At 42.0% G+C, this 25,392-nt stretch overlaps 1 protein-coding gene across 1 annotated transcript in view; it reads right to left on the bottom strand.

Annotated features, from left to right (window-relative positions):
* Window positions 1–25,392, bottom strand: part of mmp17a (matrix metallopeptidase 17a) — a gene marked incomplete at both ends in the record, with an annotated part of 62,252 nt that overhangs the window by 16,145 nt on the left and 20,715 nt on the right. The window contains 2 exons of the mRNA XM_079234812.1: window positions 10,100–10,235; window positions 11,244–11,376. Of these exons, the coding sequence (XP_079090938.1) occupies window positions 10,100–10,235; window positions 11,244–11,376 (269 nt within the window). The remainder of the gene's footprint in view (window positions 1–10,099; window positions 10,236–11,243; window positions 11,377–25,392) is intronic.

Genomic DNA, 25,392 nt, shown 5'->3' with positions numbered 1-25,392 from the left:
TCTTCCAACAAGGTAAGTGGATAGAAGGAAACTTTGCCACCCATCTTTAACCCTTTCTCAGTGGACCGTAGAATGATTTTCATCGAAAAAGTGTATTTTACTGACAACTCCGGAGTCTAAACTACTTTCCAAGTCAAACTTCTGAACAGCAGCTAGAGAAGCTCCTACCAGCGAGATCCCTTTAATATTTGCATCACAACCAACTTCGGTCTTGTTTTATCTTTGTTTTATCTTTGTTCTCATTCAAAGCTGAACTCATATTCATATTCAATAGTGCTTACTTTTGATCAACTCTTCGATGTTCGGCAATGTATCTTCTCATATACAGACGTACAGCATCAGCCTTCTCCATGATTCATTTTCTTTTATTGGTCCATAAAGGGTTGGAACAATTGTCCTTTTTTTTTTTTTAAAGCTTCCTTGTCCTCCTCCCTTTTCTGCGTGAAAAGTCTTACAACAACTAAATATGTACTTTCTTCAATTTCAAGGAAATCCTTGTTTCGTCTCCTGAATCTTTCCTCCAAGCTCACCAAAACCTTTGCCGTTTATATGGGCATTTGAAATAGAGCAGATATAATATAATAGGTACATAAAGCGGCTATAATCAATATTCATATTTTCAAGAAATTATTAATTTTTCCAGAAGGCAACTTTACTGTTCTTTTCTTTTTGCAATTGGTGTAAAGGGCAGTACACCAAACATGGGTAGAGACAGTCGATAGATAGAAAGCGACAGAAACAAGAATATAGTGGAGACAGACAAAGCAAAACCAAAACATTTAAATAAATAAAAAATAGATAACAATATTATTGTTATTACAAATATGCAAACTTGTTCTGTAGTGTATGGGTGCGTGCATATTTGTAACTGATGGAGAACAGACCGAAGCCTAAGAAAAAAACTAATCATACCACCAACAACATCAATAATGATAATCATAATAATAGCAAGGGCACGTAGTGGTGAAATGATTTAAAACGTGAAAACGTGTTCAGCAGAAGCAGCGCCACACAGCCTCTACCTGGCCGGCACCAAATCACCGGCAGACACAGCTAACGAGCAGCTGGTGAACATAGCGGAGCATTTAGTCGTTGAAGAGACATCTATTTCCCTCCGGAGCTGCTGGGAAACAAAGTAGGATTTGGAATTACATTTGCCAGGTGGACACCATTTGTCTCTGTGTCGACTGGCTGAATAAACAGGCAACCGTTTGTTGAAAGGTGATGATATGCTAGTGAAGTGTTTATGGTGATTGCAGAATTAAGTTCACTGACTGTGTGTTGTCACAGTCCATAGCATTAACACCGAGATCTCAATAATATATCTGAATAGTCATGACGACTGCTATGAACAAGAAAGCATTGAGTGGTGCTCTGAACACTCTTTAATGATTCAGTACATTATAAACATTTAATGGAGTTGAGCATAATCAGCCCTTTATTACAAACAGGAAACCATCCACTCTCACAGCGCTCTTCTTTTCCAGTCAAACCATTTCAAGGGCATTTTGGTATTTTGCTAACATCCACACTTTCAGGCTGCATTAGCCGACATCTCCTCCCGCTCCTCGCTGCAGCCGTCTGTTGTTCTGCCGTTACCCGCGACGTCTTTAACACGCCCAGCGATGCGAACGAGTCCATTAGTGCAGCTAATTAATGTATTAATTAGCAAATATGTCTGTGTCAACATGTTGTCACAGAACACGCGGGCGGTGTGAGCAACGCTAGCTCGGAGCAATGCGGTGGGAGTGGTTTGAAAAGTGACTTTTCCCTCATTAGGGTGAAAACGCATGCGGCCGGTTGCCTCCAATTCTAATCAGATCGACGCGGAGACTTGTGATGTGCAGCGAGTGGGATTTTTTTATTTTCTTGTGTTGATTTGCTCACAAAGAAATACATCAAAAATGTGCTCACACAGCCCACTTACTTCCTGCTACCTGAGTGTTTGACCCTCACTTGTAAATCACAGTGAGCCAAGGTCACTGCAAATGGCTGTGCCTCTACAGACAATCCACCTGCTTATTAGTCCTAATTCAGACGGACGAGGGCGGCCGGCTGTGTGCGTTTGAGTTTGGGAGAATTTTGATGAGGCAGAGCGGCGAAGAGGCAGAGCGCACGGGGGTTTGTCACCACGTGAATATGTATGTGCATCCGCTACACGTGTATGTTATCGAGGATAAAGGTCCACCAAGGTCACAACATTCCTGCCCTGCATTTCAGATGAAGGCTGGAGCTCCAGGGAACAGCTTGTGTGTACATAAGGAAGCTGTAGGTGCTATAAGAATGAATAAATGACGCAGTGTCATCGCCCCGCGGCGGCTCCTTGGTGTTCATGTATATGCTCGTTCTAAAACACATTTTTATAGAATTGCTTTTAAGTGATGTCGTCCTTTTATGATCTATTATGCAGTGCTTTTGTTCACCTGTTTTTGTTTGTATATTTTATTTATTCCTTTGTTTGTTTTCTATTCCGTTTGCTTTTTTTTGGTTTTATGTGTGGTTTTGTTGTCTTCACTGCCTTTATGGTCCTTTTTGTTTACCGGTATTTAAGTTATGTTTGACTATGCTTTGCTTCTCTGTTAAGCACTTTCTAAACTTTGTTTTAAAAGGTGCTATATAAATAAAGTTATTATTATTATTATAATCAAGCGACTGACTGAAGTGAGATCTGTTTGCCCCTGAGATCACACCAGCGTAGTTACTTTTGTTATAATGTTCCACCTCTTTAATTAATATATCTGCTCAGTTCACCTCTAGTTATATTGTTGAGATTTTATATATATATATATAAAATCTCAACAATATAACTAGAGGTGAACTGAGCAGATATATTAATCTCATATCACAATGTGTTATTCTACTATTCTTCTTCTCGACCGGTAAGCTAATTTTGTCATAAAGAGTCATTCAATTGAATATGTTGAATTAATATGCCACGGCTATAATACAACATTTTTGTAATGTAATAAAAATGCTCTTACAAAAAGAAATACTATCAAATCATCCTTTTCAGTAATGACCGTTATGCGGTCATATACTGTATGACCCAAGTCAAAATGTCTTAAAAGCCTCACTGTAACATTTATCCAACGCATGCTGTCAATCATGGCAGTGATGACGTCACACCAGAAAGTCACTGCTAAGCTAAGCTAATTAAAGGGTGGCTCTAGCTTCAAAGTCAGTTTGCAGACAGATGCAAGTGATATGAATCCTCTCAACCAACTCCTAAAGTGAATAACCATACCTCCCAGTAAGTCAAACTGGTTGTTTTGAGGGAAGTTATATTCAACACCTGCTGTTACCTCAGTGGGGAGAAAAAAGTCAAACCTGACTAGGTCATATTATTGCACGGTTTTCCCTCAAAATGAATACACTTGCGGCTGATCAAAGCCGATGGCTGTGCGATCATGGCGTGAATGTTTATTTTCTTCAGGTTTCATGGCCGTGACTGATGGGCAGTTAGAAAGTGATAAGAAGACGAGCCAGCGGGATTTGGAGACAGAAAGGGCAGATGTGAGAGTTTTTGGGCTGCGGCATAAAGCCGGAGTCATCACTGGCTCAGAGGCTGAGGGCTGTTTAGCAGCGGCACAGGGTCGGAGTGCGCATCATCGACTCACAAATAAATATATGAGAACAGAGTGTACCGTCAGACGTTTCCACATCAATCAAATATAATACCTCCATAAAGAACTGCTTACATCAAAGCACCGCCTGACACCACTGAGCAGGCAGTCCTGGGCCGACTGTGAATCTGTGGCCGTGGTGTCAGCTGAGGAACAGAGGGAGGAGGAGGAGGAGGAGGAGGAGGAGGAGGAGGAGGAGGAGGAGGAGGAGAGGGGGAAAAGGCTGAAGGGGTGAGAGTAAGCAAGCAAAAAGATGAACTGCGCAGGTCAATGTCACAGTGTTCAAGATGATGCTATATTTATTCATGCATCAAAAAAGGAATCCGTCATCAAATTCAAAGCTGACTATTAACGATGTCCTTGGTCATCAAAACAACATAACTTCATATTTGCAATCTTGCCGACTGGTTTATGTCGACCCACGGAACAGTTAGCTACTGGCTCTGGGTTTAATCTCACATCGACGCATACAAAGGCAATGGTTTAAAAGGAAAGGAAGTGTAAACACCATGCCAACAGAGATAATCAGAATCTGGATAATAACATGCATTTTAATTTGAAAGAGATAAACTGCTCGACTTTGTTTAAAGCAGGGTCGGCTTTATTCTCCGAAATTGGATTTAGTGAAGGAGTTCGCCTCTGAGTTCTCTTCATCTAAAAAGCTAATCTTCCATTTATCAAGAAAAGACTGGTTATTAAATGGATATTAACAAATAAACTAATCTTTCTACCTTTAAATCAAACAGTAGGGCAATGTTTTGTAATGCATTTCCCATGTACTGCATTATTGTCTCGTTTAACTCTATCAACTTATATTTCCCTTCCAAAACAACATAAATCATGCTGCTGGTTCTTCATTTAAGTTCATGAAGGGGCAGGAGGAATGGGCCTCACACGTATATAATAATAAACAATACACCCTTCCATTAGGCTGCGTTTCTATTGCACTGGAATGAGATGAATTCCCCAACAGGGAAGATAACAGGCGAAATGACATGAATATGAGCAAGTATAATTACATTAAGTTAACCTAATAAACCTTCTAGACATCCTGTAATTAAAATAAATAAAAGTTTCACATCTTATCTGACAGATGGATGTCTATGAAACCATCCGTGCAAGGTTCTTAACCAAACAATGCTATGAATATGTAATGAGGAGGACAATTAGTTTTGATTAAACAAAAGCACATTCGACTGTTGAGATAATACTTCATAATATTGGGATACTGCTTCCATTCACCTGGAGAAAACATAGAAATGTTGAGCGTCTGTTACAAAGCGTGTTGACTGCTGCCCCAGCGCCCTCTTGTGGCACATTGTGTAACTGTGCTATTGAGCGCATGGAGCTGCACAGTCAGCAATAAACGGGATTATCGGCAGGACAGAGCTCAAAGTGCACTTTACTGCATCCAAGTGGTGCGAGTTATGCGTGTCTGAAACCGGTAAACTGGTTAAACTGGTCAGAAGTACCAGTTAAACCTGGTACTTCTGACTGAAAGAGACATTTATTGAGACTTTTGCAGCAGGTTTGATTTGATGACGGTTTACAAACGTCAAGCGAATCATCCCGAGTCATGCTGGCACCAATGCTAGTTCAGCCAATTTGGACGATTGGTATCTCAATGGAAAGCCTGTTTGCATTGAATATTTGTTGATTAGACTGATGAAGCATATTGTAACCAGTACGCACATTCATTTGCACTTCTGGTAGTAACCCATTTAAGTGATGGACATGCACATCTTGTTACTTGAATTCTCAGATGTTGGAACCTTTGTATTTGTTCTCATTATAAACCACACATCCTTAAACTCACCACCTCTCAGCCCTTAACGGTGAGCGTCCTTTGTGTTATGAATGGCACCCAAAGGTGAATGGAAGTGTTCCACTAACACCTCCAGTCCGAAGTGAATATCTTTTCTAGGTACTAGGTAGGTGTTTTCCCTCCCGACTCATTTTTAAATAGCGTATTGGAGCAGAATTCAGTCCCTTAAGACTTGATCTGCTGCAGATAATATAAATGCTCTGTGCAAAGCATCAACAAAGAGGGACCTTAGAGCTGAAGAAAGGAACAGGATACAATAGAAGACAAAAAGCTGTAGGACTCTAAGAGTGCACAGTGTGTGTTGAGTCAGATTTTCCAAGCACCAGAATATTACAGGTAATATCGCTCTAATAAAAGAGGAAAACAAGGAACCATATTTTTCACATTCAACCAAAAAACCTGGATAAAAAAGTGCTCTCATTAAATTACAGCAAACACCCCAGATGCTGCGACTCTGTATAGAAAATCAGCGCTTTACTACGTTGCTGTATCGATAAACCACACCATAAGGCAACCTCTGAAAATGGGACTGAACCTGAAATTAACAGACAATCCACAAGTGTCTATAATAAAAAGCCCTTTTACATTTACCATCTGTTTCTTGGCGCTCCAGGCGTAAAATAAATATACTAAAAAAGACACACGGTCTGTACTGTACATCTCACTTTCCAGTGAACCGCGGCTTCTTTGCACACATGTGAGAGCTGAAAGTAGAAAGGTGGCTTCCCCGCAGGACTGACAAGACAAGCCGCCTTATTTCACAAAGATGAGTGGGGCCGAGGCTCGTCGTAGTTTTGGCAGCGGCCGGAATGGAGAGAAGAGTAAGACAATAAAATATTCCGGTCATAAAAACAGCAGGTCTACTCTACACAGCGGTGCACGCCGGTTCCCCCTGCAGCAAATGTACAACAGCATCGGTTGCAGTGCGATGCTGGATTGCTGCCACTCGGTTTTTCCAGCTCGGCTGAGATCTCACGAGAACCCCGGCGCAATCATCCCCCTGACCCCCAAAGAAGTGTCTCTATCTCTCACTCGACGCCTCCGGTGGGTGGATGTGGGGGATTATTTCAACAAGGCAACGCCTCAGGGATGAGGCCGCCATAATGTTATCAATAAGCCATAACCATCCTGCTCCGGGTGACAGGAGACTCATCCCTCTGAACTCTTTCCCTCTTTGCAGTCTGATTGGGTTGCTTCTCGCGCTGGAGCGGCGACAAAAAAAAGCAGACAGATGCACGCCTTTGATTCTTTTGTTTCTCTCAGAAAGGAGCTCAACTCCACGTTACACGACTCATCTTCATGCCGCTGCCTCGCCGTCTTCAACGTCTTCCCTTCAGCCCGAGCTCTACTTTATTTTCCGCCCCTGCTTTTGCAGTGCAGCTCCTGCAGCCCCTTCACTCCCTCGTGCTCCCACTGCCTTTCCACCGTATCGACCTGCTTCTTCAATCCTCCAGCGCCCCGATGTCCGCATCTCGCTTCATTCCGCTGTTCATCTCCGATCCGTTAGCCTCCTCGGGTCATCTTTCCTCCGCAGGTTGCTTTGACCCGTTTGACCCGTGTGCTCACTCTCCTCCACTCGGGCTGCATTGGCTGAAATAAAAGGCTTTCCTCAATTACATGTATGTTTAACTCGTTACGTGTCCACCGAGCAGATTGCCGCCACCTTCGATCTGATCGTCCTCAGAGCTGTGTATACACTTGCAAATTACATTGACTTTCATGACCAACAAAAACCTCAGCATCACATATTCAGAAAGCATAGTCGGAGCATTGACAGCCTCCCGGTCCGTTTCAGTGTGTTCCAGCAGTCAGGCGCGCGCGCGCACGCGCACACACACACACACACACACACACACACACACACACACACACACACACACACACACACACACACACACACACACACACACACACACCCCACTGAGCTGAGATGCCGTGCTGACTTGTCAGCAGTAAACACGCTGCTCCTCATCTAAACTAAGGCAATTTAACCACTTACGCTTGTGAGAAAAGACCCAACACTAGCATTCAGCGAGAGGAGGAGAGTAGCAATACAACCAGGAGGACAGTACAGTCCTACTGTGTTTTGTATATCACAAGATATTATTTCCTTTTTAGGTGTGTGTATACTAAAACGGTCTAATTTGTATACATTCTGCAGCTGTTAGTTCTCCAAATGTGTAATCATACCATTTAGAAGCTATTATTTATAAGTATAATCACAAACCTTGCACGGCTAAAATGTACATCCGACACTGGCGGAGCCATCCATATTCAAAAGGAGCTGAGAGAGCTGTGCTCGGCGCTGGGAAACAAATACAAAACGGCTGCCGACACTGTGCGCGCAAACATTTGAGGCCGAAATGTTTTCAACTGGAGTCTACGGCCACGCAGGCAGCTCTGTGAGGCTCTACACTCTGCACAGCGGGACATAACTTTCTTCCATCTCTCAAAATGTGCAATATCCCCATGCAACTTTCTCCTCTTTTCACAATCCACGAACAGCACTCAGGACTAGCCTATTTATTACTGTCATTTAACATTCGCCGTCTCCTTTGTTGAGAAATTGTTTTTAAAACCGTATCTAAAAGTGTACATATTACCACCTTTCTTGTACATATTACCACCTTATGTATAGTGTTTTTATATCTTATATTTTTTTATTTCTTATTATAGTGTGTTTTTATTTCCTAAACTGCCCTGTATATGAATTCCAATGTGTCTGGACTGTGGTCTATGCACAAATGGCAAATAAAAAAAAAGTGAACCTTGAACCTTTTGAGCTACATGCTAACAAGAGCCAATACGCTATGCTAACATGTAGCAGGTGCACCGTTTTAGTTCACAGCGCTAGCATGCAAAACAATGGCCGAAACTATTTGGTCAGAAGTTGGTTCATGACTGACAGAATGATTGACTCTCGTCAGCAACGCTGTAGGCCGGATCCTGGGAGAAAGTGGGCACAGTGGGGAGATTTGATCAGAAGTCGTGTTCAGACTGTTATGACTTGTGTCTGATAGCTAACTGACTGAGAAGCACTGACCCTGGAAGCACCTCTCACCAGCAGGGAGAGGGAGAGAATAAAAGGACGTCCAACCTCAGTGCGGGTGAGTTTGAGTTGCGTGTGTTGTTGCTCCCCTGTCTTTTTCTGCATGTGCGTCAATCAATCAAACTGTATTTGTGTAGCATATTTCATAGTGCGGTTCAAAGTGCTTCACAGATGAGTTACCGGCCACAAAATAAGAGTGTACCGTGAAAACAGAAAAGACAAAAGCAGTTCGGCAAATTTAACATTTGACAATTTGAGACCAATGCCATTAAGAGGATTACAAAAAATGTTAATAAGAGAATTAAAGCTATGATAACAGTAATATTAGTAATAAAGCGTGAAATAAAAACTAGATTAAGTCATTTGAATTAAATTATACAACTTAAATGCTAAAAAATAAGTGAGTAAAATTACATCAACATTTAGTAAATATTTTTAACTTAAATACAAAAAAGAAATGCAAATTAAATAAGATTTGACATTTTTTTCACTTAAGAAAAACAAAGATGTCAACAGCTCCAGGCAGACTTCCATCAGACGGCTTGAAGCAGAGCAGCTAAAAGCTAACAGTGCGTGTGCAGGAGGATCTGAAGGGATGCACCGGTTCATAAACTGTAAGCATGTGAGACGTATACGCTGGTGCAAAACCATGAAGAAGTGCAATCATTTTAAAATCAATACAGAAACTGACAGCCTGATAAGGATTTGAAAACTGGTCTAATGAGTTCTCTCCTCCTGATCCTGGTCAGCACCGACCACACCAGCGTGTCTTGTTGGCTTTGGTTATGTCCAAGGGAAATACATTTTACATGCGCGTCTGTATCAACTGTGTTAATGTGCAGATTGTTGTCTATTTCCTCATCACACAGGCCTTACATCACCTCCTCGTTGAATCAGCCCTGACAGCCTGTGTGAATCAGCAAAGGTCAACCGAACGCTCCACTGTGTCGTCATCTGCCGTTACGCCACTAAGCTGATGGTCCAGCTGCATTCAACCATCTGGACCATAATATTCTATCATGGCCGGTATAGTCTTTAGAATTAATTTCATCTTTAGGAACCATACAAATGACTGGTGGAGTAGAACTGCATAGACCCGGAGATGCAATTACTGTCTGTGCGCAAAAAACAACAAACATTTCATGCATTTCATGCCCTTCCTCTGAGCCAAAATTGATCCAGAAACCAGCAGATTTCCGCCTTGAGGAAGTGTGGCCTAATCTAATCTCCCAAAGGCCGCACAGATGGACAAGAAAATAGTGAAAATGTGATGTTTATGCGAGCTGGACTGAACGGAATTGTGTGAGGCTTAGATAACCTGGTCTCATTCGACACAGATGGAACTATACTGAAACAAACACTGAAACTTTGTAGTATGTATTTGCACAATACAACACTTAAAAATAAAGAAAAGTGACTTGTATCCTTCATTTAGTGCTTTGTTCCCTCCAGCCTAGTAGGATGAATTGGGCAAATTTCCATTGCCTCGGTGATCTCATTTTAGTGAAGCACCCTGCAGCATTCAGCATCCTTCTTGACATCATTTTCTTTTTTGCTTGAGCGTATATTATCGAGTAGATAGAGCATTTAATGTATCCTTACCTCCAGGACAGATGCCTCTTACTCCATTTGTTCTGAGGGTTCAAGCCGCGTTTCCTGCGGCCCATTGACCCCTCCGCCTCGGAAACATCTGGCAGAGAACATCTGGGTGTCTTCATCAGACCCATCGTGGCTTGGTCTAAAGGAGCGAGGACAGATAATTGGGATACTGACTAATGGAGGAACATCAATCACACCGAATATTAACACAATACCGTAAATAGGACTATTTTACATCCGTTTCGCCGCGGCTGGGAAACGCCTGATTACATATTATGTTTAACATAAACGCAGCGGAGAACATCAAACGCTACGGCTCAACGGCTGTTTGCAAATTAATGTTTCAGTAGCTGTAACTCACACTGTACGTGCTCATATGCATACATATGTGCATGTGCAAGAGAGACAGTTTAGGACATAAATCACACTTCATTCCCTCTCGCATGCATAATCACGCTCCCTCTCTCACGCTGCAGTCGGGGCCATAAATTATACTCGCTCACGCACAGCCCTAAAACCCATTCCCACAGTATGATGCTTTCTACCCTCTACAGGTGTGTACGTGAGATGGAGCAGTGGTGTGTGTGATAGAGATAATTACACTGTTTGTAGAAGAGAATTGCAGTGTGTGTGACAATATACTGTATATGTGAGAAATGATGTATAAGAGAGCATAGAAGATGGTATACTCATCAATACACTGCTTTACATATACCACGATCATCAATCGCAAAGCATGCAGTACTGTCACTCTACTGTGTGCATGCGTGTGTGTGTGTGACATCAAGTGTGATTCATGTTCACAAAGTGTTTCAAAGGAGGTGTGGGCATCTGTGGGATCTCATGCAATCCAATACAAAAGAGCCGGAATACATTTTACCCGTCTAATGTTCAATGGGTCGTTTTGTCAGAGTGATCGACTCCAACCGCCAGTTTCTAAAGCCAAATTCTGTCTGTGTGTGTTGCTTGGATGACATTCTACTGAAGGGGGCACTTTATATTTTCTTCCTCAGCTACACTTCTAAAGTCACTCCCTCACTCTCCCATACGGCAGTCAGGAAGTGAAATGCACACCACGCCGTGCCTCCATCCGTCCAAAGTGCCAACATAATTCTCCCGTTTCAGCCCATCGCACACGGCCACATACCCAAGACTCCGGTCTCCTTCAAGCCTCCGTACTTCTGCATGGATTTGATGGCCTTCGTCAGCGCCTCCTTGGTCTGAAGCTGACCAGTCACTGGGTCAGGGGGCGGGAGGTAGCCGAACTTACTCAGCCAGTCCTGGAGGGGAAACAGACACAGAGTTCAAGGGTCATCACAGGCATTTCAACGCCTCTGAGAGGGTCTGACACCTGTTTACTGTCTGTCTGTGGATACTGGGTGTACATGTACTTGAAATATTTTTGAAACAATGCATAGTGCACTTTATAGTCAGTGAAACGGATTGTGCAATACTGTTCTCATATTTCTGTGCCTTATTTGATACATGTTCTTATACCATTAGCATTTACATCACTTTTTTTACCTTAAGTTTTAAGTTATTGTAATTCTGTGTGGAAGGAGGACCTAGCAAAATAAGTTGTTCATTGTACGGAATAACTCTGTTAACTGTGCATATGACAATACAAATATCTATGTGCATATGTACGTTCAGGTTATGTGAGAGTTGTATGTCTAAACGCATATGTTTATATACATATCTAACAATAGTGCAAGGAATCCCTGTGTGAGTGAGTGAGTGAGTGTAGTGTAGTCTGCATATCTCGAGAACCGCTCATCCGATCTAATCCACACTTGACGGGTGTATTGCCGGAGACTCAAGGGAGTGCAGCGTCGAATTTGGTGCAAATTAGGAAATGTGACGCGTTCACTATGAATGGACTTTGGATAAACAAGCACACAGCGCTCCGTGCAACAGCAAAGGAAGAGCTGGACGACTCTGCGGTCCGGCATGGATTGCTTTTGCAAAATGCTAACTTTAGTTCGGACAGTATGAACAGATATTAAGTTGTGGCAAAGAAGATTTGGCTGGTTGGTGATTAGGCTCTTTCCTTTGGCTGCCTAATATTCTCTCTCTCTATTTTATTAGAGGGCTAAGAATGTGTGTCTGAATAACGACTGAGACAATAAACTTTATGTTACCAGAGTTAGGTTTCAGTATTGACTCAGACCATATATATATTTGATGTGCACCACATAACTACTCCCTGTGTTCATATACAAAACCATTTTTTATTATAATGTCCTGATAAATGTCACGGACACAGACCTCTTTTCATAAAACCGTAAGCAACCGTCTATGTGATGATGTGCTTTAATCTGCGCTCATGCCAGCTGCTTGAAACCTGGGTCCAAGGGCAGGTGATCGAGACATACTATAAGTTTATTAGCACATAGCCAGCAGTTAAAAGGTTAGAAACATAAGGAGAAAAAAAATTAATAAATAAAAAATAACGATGGAACAAAATGCGGTAGTAAACCGGGTAGATAAAAATAAATGGCTGATTCTGGAGTCTGAACAGCATCAAAGGCTCGGCCTGATACAGTCGACACGTTGTGCATGTGGGGTCTGGTTCAAAGGAAATGGGATTGATTGGCAGGTTCTGCTGAGCGGAGGGTTCTAGCAGAGCACTTTAAAAAGTTCAGAAGCCACCCGACCCACTTTTCAGTGCCAGCATACTAAACGTTTTGGCAAGATGTAAAGAAAGAAAAATTAAGAAATCAGGCAATATTGATCCCTGTTGTAAAAATGTCCAAGCCAGTCTCTCCCCGTCTTCAGGGCAAATGCAGCAGCACAGGGTCAGATACTTTCTTTTTTTTAAACCATATGATTTCCAGAAAATAACCATACGGAGCCAACAGCTAGGGTCTGCATATCCAGAGAACTGACTCTATGCAAAATGAAAACACGATAGAAAATACTACACTACCACACTAGGCTTGTATGCCTTGGGGGACCTTTTGACTCCAACTGAGCAATGTTTGCATGCACGTTAGTGCTCAATCCACTAACACAGCATCAATCAAAAGAGCCGTGTTTGACGATTTTAAAGCAGCAAAAGGAAAGGCAATATCTGAGGTACCTTTCAAACACAGAGGCCCGGAAATGCATTTATGGATATACTAAATGGGACAAGGGATAGTAGTAGAGATAGAAATAGAAATGATTGCAAATCACACAGTTTGAATGCAGTGGCAGCATTTACATATTTTTTTATAATAACATGACCAGGTTAGTATAATAGTAATAATTGAACTGGGAACGTTCTGTGTATTAATTAGTATATAGTGGCAGCTCGTTTCTTAAGACAATGGAGAGACATTTACAGTACACAGTGTGTAGCATGCCTTGCAACAATTAGCAGCGTGTCAAACCACTGTGTCTTCATTTTAAGATGCCCAGAATCCTTGGAACAAATGTTTCAGTTGTAAAAATGCATGACATTGATAGCCGCGTTTGATTACACTAGATCTTAAAAGGATAAGAAGAAAAAGAGAAAGTGGAGAGCGAAGAGTGAAGAGATGGGGAACATATTGCTATCATGCAGACAGAAAAGGCTGTATGTATGTGTCTGTGAATATATATATATATATATATATATATATATATATATATATGACGAAAGAACTGAAGACGCACGTTTGAGTATTTCTCTCCAAATCAGCATGCGGGTGCTGACGCCTGTGGCTGAGACTCCAGTCTTCTTTAATCATGCATTATTAAGATGAGCAGACACAGAAAACCATGGCCCAAAAATAATGTGCAACACTCAAAGTTATTCCCATATTCTTGTACCCTCAAATGAGGCATGTTTTTAAAAACATGCTCTGCCAGCTTTTTTTTTTTTTTGTTTGTCCTGAATCAAATCGCTGCTTTGTGCAGTAGTAATCTGCTGTGGTCGGCACAAAAGTTTCCTCCGGTGTCTTGTCCAAGTGGAACGGAACCAGAAAACAGCCGATACAACAAACGAGTAAACATCTGGCACAACAACTTAAAAGGAGTTGCTCGTGTCACACTGACTCAAAAGAGTGTGAGAACAGAAAGCAGCGGTAAACGGAGGGATAATTGTCTGTGACACATTACCACTTGGTACAAGAAATGTATAAAAAACGGCCCTCTCCCTTCTAACCACTTCTGGTTTACTGCGTTCATATAACATATTCTCTGTATAATAGAATATGTACGTCATTGTGGGTCCCAATTTAATTCCAGATGGTTGAACTAAGGCTGCATGCTTACCAAATCAGATCTTGTGGCGATGAGCATTGTGCACATGCAGGTCATGTGACATGTCACAGCAGGGCAAACACAGGCGATCAAATTCATTGCCATCACGTTTCATTTAGTGTCTCACAGCCACTCTAGTGAGCCGGCGTGCACAATACCAGGGTCCTGACTGATGCTATTAATTACCCCTGGGCTTACCCTGCAATGACATGTCTAAAGGGCGGCTGTGAAAAGGGCCTATTGGGCGTAAACTAAAGAAATCTGCTGTTGGTGCTTGGTCAAAAGCTAGGAGAAGAACCAAAATCAGTACGATTCATCCTGAGGGGGGTCATGAATGTGCGTACTAAATTTGATGGTAATCCATCAAATAACTATTGAGACGTTTCAGAAAAGAAATACTTTATGACCTTGAATGTGGAAAGGTCAGGAGACCGAAAACAATACGGGATTCATTGTCTGGGCACCATGAATGTACCAGATGTCATGGCAAATTGTCTTTATATTCAACATTTCTGCAGTGCACAAGTTCGACCACAAGTTTGACCGTTATTTAACAAAGTGGGAAAGTACCAGTGTGGAGGTCAAGACGAAAAAGAGGCTGGCACTGAATGTTAAAAAACTTTGTCATTGGACGTAATCTGAAGTTTTTCCAGAATCATCAACATTCAAGGTTGTTTATAAGAATCAATTGTGGTGTGTGTGTGTGCGTTTGCGGACACACAGCAAAGTTGTCGTCCTACGCTGTCAAAAATTCCTAAACTCATCCGTCTAACTGTCAGGACTGCTTGCTGCTCAGAAAGGTGACTGTACAGCGAGTGTGAGTGTCAGCATGTATGAGTGAGTGAGTCAGTGTGTGAAGCAAAAAAAAAGTCAGAACTTAACCCAATGAAACACAGCAGAGGGAAAAAGGTGAGACGGAACAGAAAAAAGGGAAGGTGGTGAAATAAAAGACAGTCGGGGAGATGGAAGGAGACCTCTGATGAGGACGGCGTCTGGAGTCTTAAGATCTGCTCTTCCTCAAGGGAGCCTTCTGTTGTACAGCCTTGTAAACATCAAACCAAACCACTGACTGTGATTTCACACACCAAGAGAGAGAGAGAGTGTGTGTGTGTGTGTGTGTGTGTGTGTGTGTGTGTGTGTGTGTGTGTGTGTGTGTGTGTGTGTGTGTGTGTGTGTGTGTGTGAGTCATGCATGAGCTGCATGAAAAACATCTACCAAAAAGAAAATATTGAAGAAAGAAAGAAGAAGCACACACACGCACACGCACACGCACACGCACACACACACACACACACACACACACACACACACACAGAAGCCTATTGGCCGAGCACCGTCTGATGACAGCGGGTCAGAGTGTGTGACCTCCTGCTGTGTGTTTTTAACTTTTAGAGAGACTTGAATCGATTAGGGCAGTGTTGTTGTTGTGAGTTTATATCACCGGACTGCTTTTATAAGTTCCTGTGAGCACTTAACTGCTATTCTCCGGTGTACAAACATGTTTCCTAATTTAAGCGGACAGCAACCACTGTTTTATATAAAAGGCAAAAAGACACCCAACTTTTAAAAACAAAAAAGCCAAAAATTTTACAAAACACTCAAGGGTTTTCACTAATGTAGACACACAAAGAGAAAACGGGCCAACGTTGAATTAATCAAGGAGAAATTATTGAGAAAAGTGTTTCCATTCATAAGAGGGGGGTTTTATAGACCGCTCTGAAGTTTGATAAACACAACAAATAATTTGGGTCTAGTTCTTGAGTTTAATGATGAAAATCCTGGCCAAAATAATGAGTATTGAGAATGCCGTTAAAGCTTTGTAATCTATTGTCCAAGCACCAATTTAGACTGGCTTCTTTACAAGTAACTAAAAGAGTCCCGGGTAGCAGAGAGGGACCCGTCATCTAAAAAGAAATACTTCACCCACAAAGTCACCATTTGAATACCAACTACTCACCCCGTGTTACCTTAAAGGCTCCAAGATAACTAGATTCTTCTTTTGCACTCACTGCAGTCATTGATACATATTTTGCACTATCAACCAATACATAAGTGAACTAGCACCCAGACAGAAATAAAAGAAGAACAAAAACACATATTATACAGCATCATGTGGATTTATATGGAGCACAAATCAGCATTGTTCTCTAATTGGAGTTGGCCGCCAAAATTGGAACACATTCATCATCATTTAATTGTCTATTTATCTCATCGACTGGGTCATCTTCTCCGTCAATGTCTTCCTGCTGGCCGCGCGGCTCAAAAATGCTAAGAGCGTGAACCACAAAGACAATCCGTCTTTCTATTGCACCCGCAGCTGGATAAAAGGGGGTTGAGTGAAGGCAGTCGTTGAGAGACGGAAACATAAAGCGGATCTTGTCAGCTGGTCCTCCTTATCGCTCACAGTCAGACGGACGAAAGGGAAGATCGCAGACAAGAACGAGGACATTGACCGAGTGTCGGACGAGGTAGGTTTACGTGGACGTAAAGACAGCAGGCGCAGGGCCGCACTGTACATGCTGTACTGGATACGACTCACTGGTACTGAGCCCATCACCATTAGGATGACAGTAATACGCCCGTGTTGAAACACAACCAGAAATCGTGCTCAGTGTTTATATATTTGCTGGGTGATTTTCATTTGGTAGAAAACGCAGTCTGCGCTCACTGTGCAGAGTGCATTCAAAGCGTGGTTGGGATTTGCGTCTGCCTCTTAATGAGACACTTTGATCTTCCCCAAGTTGTTAGCATTTAGAAATGAGGCAGCACACGGAGGAACCTCTGCAAAGATGAGCCAATGTGGAATACATAAACACGCGCACAGAATCAGTCGCACAAACATTCTTTTTTGTTATTAGTTTTTTAATAACCTGAAAAGAACCTAATTTATTATTCCCGGTGTCACCATATCTGTTCCTTTTTGCCTCTTCATACAAACCACTATTATTAATAATATTACGAATCAAACCACTTCTCGGAGGTAGACTCTTATGCAGACTACAAAATGATTGAGAGAAGTATTTCTAAACAGGTTGAGTGGAAGAAAGAAAGAAACACAGCAAACTGATAATGATAGTGATTATGTAACATCATGATGTTCCCCGTCACTCTGCATACTTTCTAAGTTTGAGTTTAAGTGACATAATTATATTCCCCATCACTCAAACTGCTTCACTAAGAATGGCACACTTTAATTATGCACTACTTTTCACGAGATAGATTTAAAACACGGCGGCATAACTGCACAAATACAATAGCCAGCCATGCAATATTAAAAGCTTTGTATTATACTCAGGGCTCAGAGAACCTTGGTACCTTCCTTTTTGGTCGCAAGATTTAAAAATAGAAGGATCACAAGAGGATTGCCAAGTTCCTGTAAGAAATAATAAAAAATGAAAGTGTATAAAATCAACTTTTATTTTATTCTGAAACTGGACGACAGGGCTGTGAGTAGACCGGTTTTGCTTAAAAGTGGAAAGCCATAAAGGTTCAGAACCACTGCATTAGAGGAGACGGACACTTAAGTTAACTAATGCAGTCGTCAGTACAAGTGCCGCCCTTTTAGGCATCCCACCATATGCCAGGCGAGAAGTGTCTTTTATCCAGAGTGTGTGACACAATTCTGAAGTCTTTGATGAAGCTCCAAAGCACCCCGCTGCAGTAAACAACTAATCCAGTTTGCATTTCATCCACACTTCTTTATAAAAAAGGAGGTGAAAATCAATCCATACACAATTCTCTGTTTAGTCTTGCTATAATTTAACAGTTCTTACATACGCATGCACACATTTTCAGCCTGTCACACACACTCAGACAAATTGTTAACGGGTATTAAAGTGGGCATTAAATCATCCAACGGTTCCGTTTGTTCCATTTCGTGCTACATTATCTGTGAAAATAAAAAGTGTTTGCTCTGAAATGAGTGAGGCCTGGTCACTGTAATCCTGTTGTACAGTGAGGACTCCAGAAACATTTCTGGATTTTTTGGTTTAACTTCTCCATCTCTTCCTTCACTCCCTTCATTCTTTTTCTGTCAGTATTCTCATTTTTCATTTCCATTTCTCTCCATGGACACACAGTCATTGTCCCTTCCTGTTTAGGCAATGCCTCATACACACACTGGCCTAGTCAGATGACCCAATAGAGTGACACTCGGCATAGAGATGAGAGAATAGATGTGTGTCAGAAAGACACAGAGAAGTTGAGACGGAAACTGCCTAAAAACAGCCCTTGAACAGAGCGCTCTGTTTTTTTTTACTTGACTCCCTTGTCCTCCTGTTTCTTATTAAAGTCATTCCGACGTCATGTAACACATCCTGTCAGAGGGGACGAACTCTCTTCCCCCAACAGGTCAAAGTTCACCCTGCCATCCCATCGGCCTCTATATAAAGCTCAAATCAGTTTCATCCTCCTCGCTGCTCTGACAAAACCCTCCTCTGTTTGTCTCCGATGAGCAGCTGCAGCGGAGTCCCTTCAACCTCGGCCTTATTGACGGGGAATGAGTCACCGCGGGACGTTTAACCCCGCGGCCTCACTGTCTCTCTGAGCCCGATGAAGTAGCGGTGGCCCGCCGCTCAGTGTTTACATTGTTCTGTAATGCCTCGGGGATGAAGGCAGACCTTTACTCCCCTGTCTGTTGAAAGGTTATGAAGCAGGGAAGTAGTAATACAAAGCAGCAGCACTTCACAGGAGACTCGCGCCCAGGCGAAGGGGAATTAAGGCGTCGTCGGAGACGTATCAAACGAATCGCTCCTTCCAGCCTAACAAGAGATATTTAGGAGCAGCTCCAGAGCGATCAGATGACTAATCGTGTATACGCTCAGACGGGAGCAAATCAAAGAGGGATTTAACTTACTTATGTCCCATTTTGGCTTCTTTTAAAAGTCTGTAGATTGTTTCAGTTGTTTGGGCATTTGGGATTTTGAGCGTTTTGTATTATTTGTGTGACATTTCTACGTCGTTGGGAGCAATTAAAGGTGTCCTGTGAAGTTGTTCTGGTAAACTAACTACTTTACATTCTTAACTTGATGTCTTACATCCTTCCTCATGAAACCTTTGAAAAGCTCGTTCTTTAAGTAATTTAAATGATGTTGGAACATCAATCTTCTTCCGCCGCCTTTGTTTGCTGCGTTTCTGCGAGCGGTACTTTCATCAACCGTCGACCTGTTGAACGGCATCAAACCCATGGAATGAGAAAAGGGGAGGAAGTTGGAAGTTGGTTGCTGGCTGAGGAGATACACCAGCAAAAGAAGAAAAAAAAGGTGAAAAGGTGCAGACAAAAAAAGATGCAAGGAAAACAAACGTAATCCAAGACAGGTTTACGCTTCATTTGCATTCCTGAGAGATGCAGGGAAGTGGTGTAACATGTATAATATATCCAAAGTGCATTCAGATCTAACGGTTGACAAGAAAGCAGCAGCTGCAATAGCAATCTAAAACGATCTCAATTTTACAAATTGCTTCATATGTATATGTGTGTCACACCAGTGTCGCCTCTGTCAACACAACCACTGCCAGTGAGCAAACCACTCCAAGTGAATCGCTTCTTCAGTCAAAAGAAATACGACAAATACTTTTCATTCTTGTTTGTATGTTTCACTTGACTTCAAAAATGTATTCTAGCAGTTAGAGGAATGCCGGCCCAGATATTGTACATCATATTGTATTATTGACAAAAATGGCACACACAAATATGTATGTACATTCAAACAAATACACAGTCGGCATAATACAAATATTGAAAGATTGTCGTGTTTGAAAAGCATCAAAGAGTCAGGCTCCAAGAGGTCTATAAAGAATCCCTCCCCTTCTGTGTCACATCCATCAACACAAAACCTCTGCTCTCAGCCGAGGAGATTTCTCCGTAACACCCAGGGAGAGTGTGCAATAGCGGCGGCGATGCTATCACTCTCCAAAGCAGTTTTGAGCGGCTTTCCATTTCATATCGCTGGCTTATTCGGAGGAATCGTATACTTATAAGCGTTGAACTGGAATGATATAACAGGCGGGCAATGACAGCCTGTGTGTTTGACTGAGGAGCTCATCAAAACTGAAACCCCTCGGCAGACTTTTAAAAGCAAACACCATTTCCTGAAGAAATGAAGGATTAACTCTCACCTGGGAAGCTGTATTTCACCTCCTCAGTACAGGGTACAAGCATTGCGTTTCCACCTGTTAGCTAACGGGACGAGAGTCAAAGATAGATGCTCTGGGCTCTGCAGCCAGCCAGAGAGCCAGAGCACATCTGTGATTAAACAGCTTGCAGCTGACTGCAGTTCTCTTGCGAGCAACGATCAGCCCACTTGCCCCACATAGCACACAGTTCAAGACACAGAGGTTGTTTTAAAAAGGTTGGAGCAGCATGAGAGCAAGGGGACATCTCCATCGTCGACAGACATGACGGCCCGGTGTACAAGGATTTTCCATTTGAAATGTCTTAACTCATAATGTTTATCCGACAACAATCCAATTTGTATTATTATCTGTGCTTGGTTTTATCGGCTTTCATCTGTATGCATAGATGTCGCCCCGCAAGCGTGCCTGACACTTTTCTTTTGTGAGAAAATGGAGACAATTTGCATAATATGGTTGAAATGCATGTCTATTTTTGTAGGTTCTTGAAGCACATGTCATGCAAGAGAGCCAATAAAAACAATAGCTAGCTGTCTGCAATGCAGCTTCCCAGCATGACTGTTTTGACTGCTCGACACAAATAAGTCAATTAAATAAGTAAAAAACACAAGCTATTTGGGTTCATTCGCCTCTATTGCTTGGTGCCACGCTAAATAATGACATCCTACATTCACCTAATACTACTTATAAATAGAGTCCAACATCAGATTGTGTGCTCAGTTTTACAAACACAATACTATAACAGTAATGCAGAGGATTTTATCCGCATCAATCTCCCGTTCCTCTACTCAGAATGGAGCTCGCTTCACTTCTTTGCTCAGTCTGGAAAAATAAAGGTCAACAAGTCACAACAACCCTCATGTCCAAGTCTACAGCAGTTGCGCAGGCTGCGTTTTTTATTAATTAAACCACTTCACTCTATTCTCTCCAGCACCACCCGGGACTTGTTGCTGCCTCGTGTTCAGCTGGTTAGAGTGTATGATACGGAAGCAGTAGAGCTGCGTGTTCGCCACACTGACGGCATGTGTTGACCCCGAGGTCACCCTTAATCCGAGATGTTCCTACAGAATGTTTCTGTGTGTGTGCGTGCGTGTGTGTGTGACATTCACACTTTCAAGCAGGATGTCAGAAAGGGTAAGAAGGACCAGCTGAGAGGGAAATTGGAGAGAGGAGCGTCATTCCTCCTTTTTCATCTAATGGTATGTGTGCTTTAGAGGACAGAGAGAGACACAAAGAGAATAACTGAGGATGGTTGGAGGGACGGTGCAGCGCCGTACCGACTGTTCACGCCTTTGAACTTCTGGACGAATATTATTGGGACGCTGGCGTTGATTTTCTTTTCGCTGCGATTATTTATTTTCAAAGTACCAACTGTGAAGCTGAAATTAATCAATATCCCTTTATTAACATTGGATGCAATGACTGTGCGTGATTGGCTGCGGCTGTCAATCACAAGGAGATACAGCGCAGCCCAAATTAGAGGAGCAATATTGAGTAAGCAAAGTGAAAATTTCATTTATATTCATCATGTGTCCAGAAACATGACCCCCTGTGTCTGCAGGACGTGTGATATGTGGGTGATGATATCGTGGCTGTGTATTCAGCATATTGCAAAGTTTCTCCAAGGGGCAAAAAAAAAAAAACTGCTGCGAACATTCAGCATTTCCCTTTATTTAAATCACATTGCACTTCCTTTGCTATCTTTCCAGCCATGCCGTGTTGTTCTACCGATTGCCCCGACGCTGTGGCACGTCTAAGGTTTCAACGGAGAGATGGAAGAGGTTAAGTAGGAAGTGAGATAGGGAGAGACAGAATATTTGAACCCCACCTTGCATCTATTTTCTTGGGGAATATGCATGAGGTCAAGACAGATGGCGACCAAGATGGATGAGCTCTGTGCCTTGGTCGTGACCCAATGGGAGTGCAGTGTTATCTGCTTTAGAGAAGCGGCTGCAGAAGGGTACCGTACAACAGGATCCACAACCGAGTGGCCAAGGCTTCAACAGGATGATGAAGACAGGAGACAAGAGTGAGACAAATAAAGAGACGCCACGTTCACTCTTATCAACTTATTACTGCCCTTTTTTAGCCATGCTAGCCGTGTGACATCAGGGATGGCAATGTCCAACAGTCAGTCGGTCGGCCCACCACTTCGGTCCTGACTGAAATATTGCGACATCTACTTGATGGATAACGATTAAATAGTGTACAGGTATTCATGGTCCCCAGAGGATAAATCTGTCTGATGTTGGAGATCTCCACACTTTTCTTCTGGTTGACTTTAATGGTTCAAAGTGTAATATATCAACAAGTATTGCGTCAATTGTCATTTCATTTGCTACAGATATTCAAGATCCCGAGAGGATTCATTCTAATGACTTTGGTGATATTTTTTCTCTAGCGCCACCATGGGGTCAAACATTTCACTTGCGCAGTGAAATATCTAAATCCCATGACTTTTCTGCTGGTGGTCCGATGACATTTTTGCTTTAAAAACAACAACTAAAATCTCAGTTGTTGTCCCTTTATCTCAATCCTCAACATTTCATCAAAAACACTAGTTTCCTTTTATTGCGATTTTCAAATAAACTTATTTAAAAAAAGATCACGTAAAGTGCAAACAACTATTGGATGAGTTACTGTATTTGGCGCACATCGATGGTCCCCAGAGGATGAGCTGTGACTGGATTCCCCTGACCTTTCATCCAGCTGCCATAATCTGGTGAAAACGTTATGTTGTGCTTTGGTTTATGACCAAATCAGCATGCTGATGTGAGCATGTAACTCATGTGCATCTTCACCAAGGCTGTAGACCCTCAGACTGGTTTGTCCACCTCGTTGCTGCGGGTCACAGATTCAACTGCTCTCTAACTAAGTAACTTTGCATCCGTCACATTCACAGAAATGTTGCGGGCAAACCTTGAAACCTCCATTAGCCGTCTGTACGCATCTCACCGACACATGAACTCTTCCAGCGATCAAGTATTACCTGAATTCTGCCAGAAGTGTTTAGGAATTTTAGACATTTTTGATAGAGTGGGTCACGTTATTTTTGTGCGCTGCACTCTGTCAACCCATCAACACGTAAATATTATTGAGATACAAGGAGAATTGTCAGAATCTGACGTCTGAAATGGTGATGCGAGTGCTGCCTTGGGGACACAGACTCCACATTAAATTGAAGTAGACAACAAAAAGTGTTAATGCCCGTCTAGACATGATCCGTCTTATTGCACCTTTCCATCATTCCTCTGCTCAAAAAAAGTGACTTCTTGATGTCTCACAGGCCCATTTTAGAAAGGTGTATGACTGATGTAACAGATTTAAATAGAATAACAAAACGTTTTTTGAAAGCATATATGGGTGCTGATGGAGTGGTCCTCCAGGTTCATTAGCTTTCAAAAACCTTTTCAGTCAAGAACAGCCAGACGTGCAAACGCGTTTTTGTTTAAATCTATGAAACACATTTGCATTTGACACCAGCGCACACGGATTCTCATTCACCAAACTTTTTCTTCCGATTGTTCTTACTTTTGCTTTTGAGGAAAGTGTCACCAAAAAACCTGCATGGGACAGAAACGTTGTGCATAGAGCCGGTTTAGAATGTTGACTTTTACAAAAACAGCTTGTGCATTCGGGTAAATGCACTTTATATAACTGTGCTAAGTACATGCGGATCTTCTAAATCTTAGATTGTAGTTTAAAGAAGTTGCTTCCCAAAGAAAAGAAAAAAAATCAGAAAAAGAAGAAAGCATGGGAAGGGCAACAAAGCCATGTACATTGCATCAAATAAAATAAGAAATAGTTGGACGTGAAATAGAAGGGGAACAAAGGGATACACCTGTGGGCCGCAGATTGAGGACAAGGCACTTCTAGCTCTGAAAGGGACAAACACAATGGAGTAATTATGGGTAATGGACCGCAATGTCAGGCGGCCATGCAAGAAAGTATTGGAACTCCGGCCTGATTTAAAATCTTCATTTCACATAAATATTCATGTGCATGATAATAATCACACTTATCAAAGCTCTTGCAAAATGTAACACAGATTGGACTTCTTCCATTTTTGACTTTTTATTCCTAGATCAAATTCAGCTGAGGGCCAATATTATTCAAGTGACGTTCATCAACAGGATCTACATTTCCTTTTGTCTCAATCCTCAAGATCAAAAACACTAGTTTCCTTTTAGTGCGATTATAAAATAATAAACTTATTTTAAAAAAAGATCACGTAAAGTGCAAAACAAGTGGGAAAGCCAAATTGCGCTCCGAGACATCATAGTGGAGAGTGCATCTTGCAGTCATCTTACGTACTTCCTAACTACTTGTGGATTTTGCAGTTGTTGTGTAACGCTGTGAATTCAATCCAGGAGGCAACCGGAGTTCACACCCATCAATGCAATCTCTCCAAATGCGCACCATCCCTCATCCATCTCGAGTGAGTTGACCTTCTCTTTTCCTCTCTTGGCTGCCAGACTTGTACATGAAATTTTAAATCAAACCAATTCTTTATTCATCAGTTGTGAAGGTTCCAGCTGATGCAGCATTAACAGTGCAGGGATATTGTAATGTGTTGTGCTCATCTGGAGCTCTAATGCCACTTGCTTTCCGGATCCAATCTTCAGGTGATAGGATCGCTGTGGCCGATTTCTTTGTATTATTTCTTTATTTTTGTAGAAGGCATCCTGTAGCAGGAACAAGGGTCTATTTTTTGTATCTTATGACAAACTGAGTGGCCAGATTTGTTGCCATCTACATGCTATGGACATCTGCTGCTACTACTTGGGCTTACTGGGGCGTTAACTGAAGCTAATTGCAAATCGTTTGGCACGTTCTTAGAATTTCAGATGAAGTGTGTATATGTATATATATATATGTATATATATATATATGTATATATATATATATATATATATATATATATATATATATATATA

Source organism: Taurulus bubalis (genome assembly GCF_910589615.1).
Source record: "Taurulus bubalis genome assembly, chromosome: 19".
Taxonomy (NCBI): Eukaryota; Metazoa; Chordata; class Actinopteri; order Perciformes; family Cottidae; genus Taurulus; species Taurulus bubalis.
This window is presented reverse-complemented; position numbering and strand designations above follow the sequence as displayed.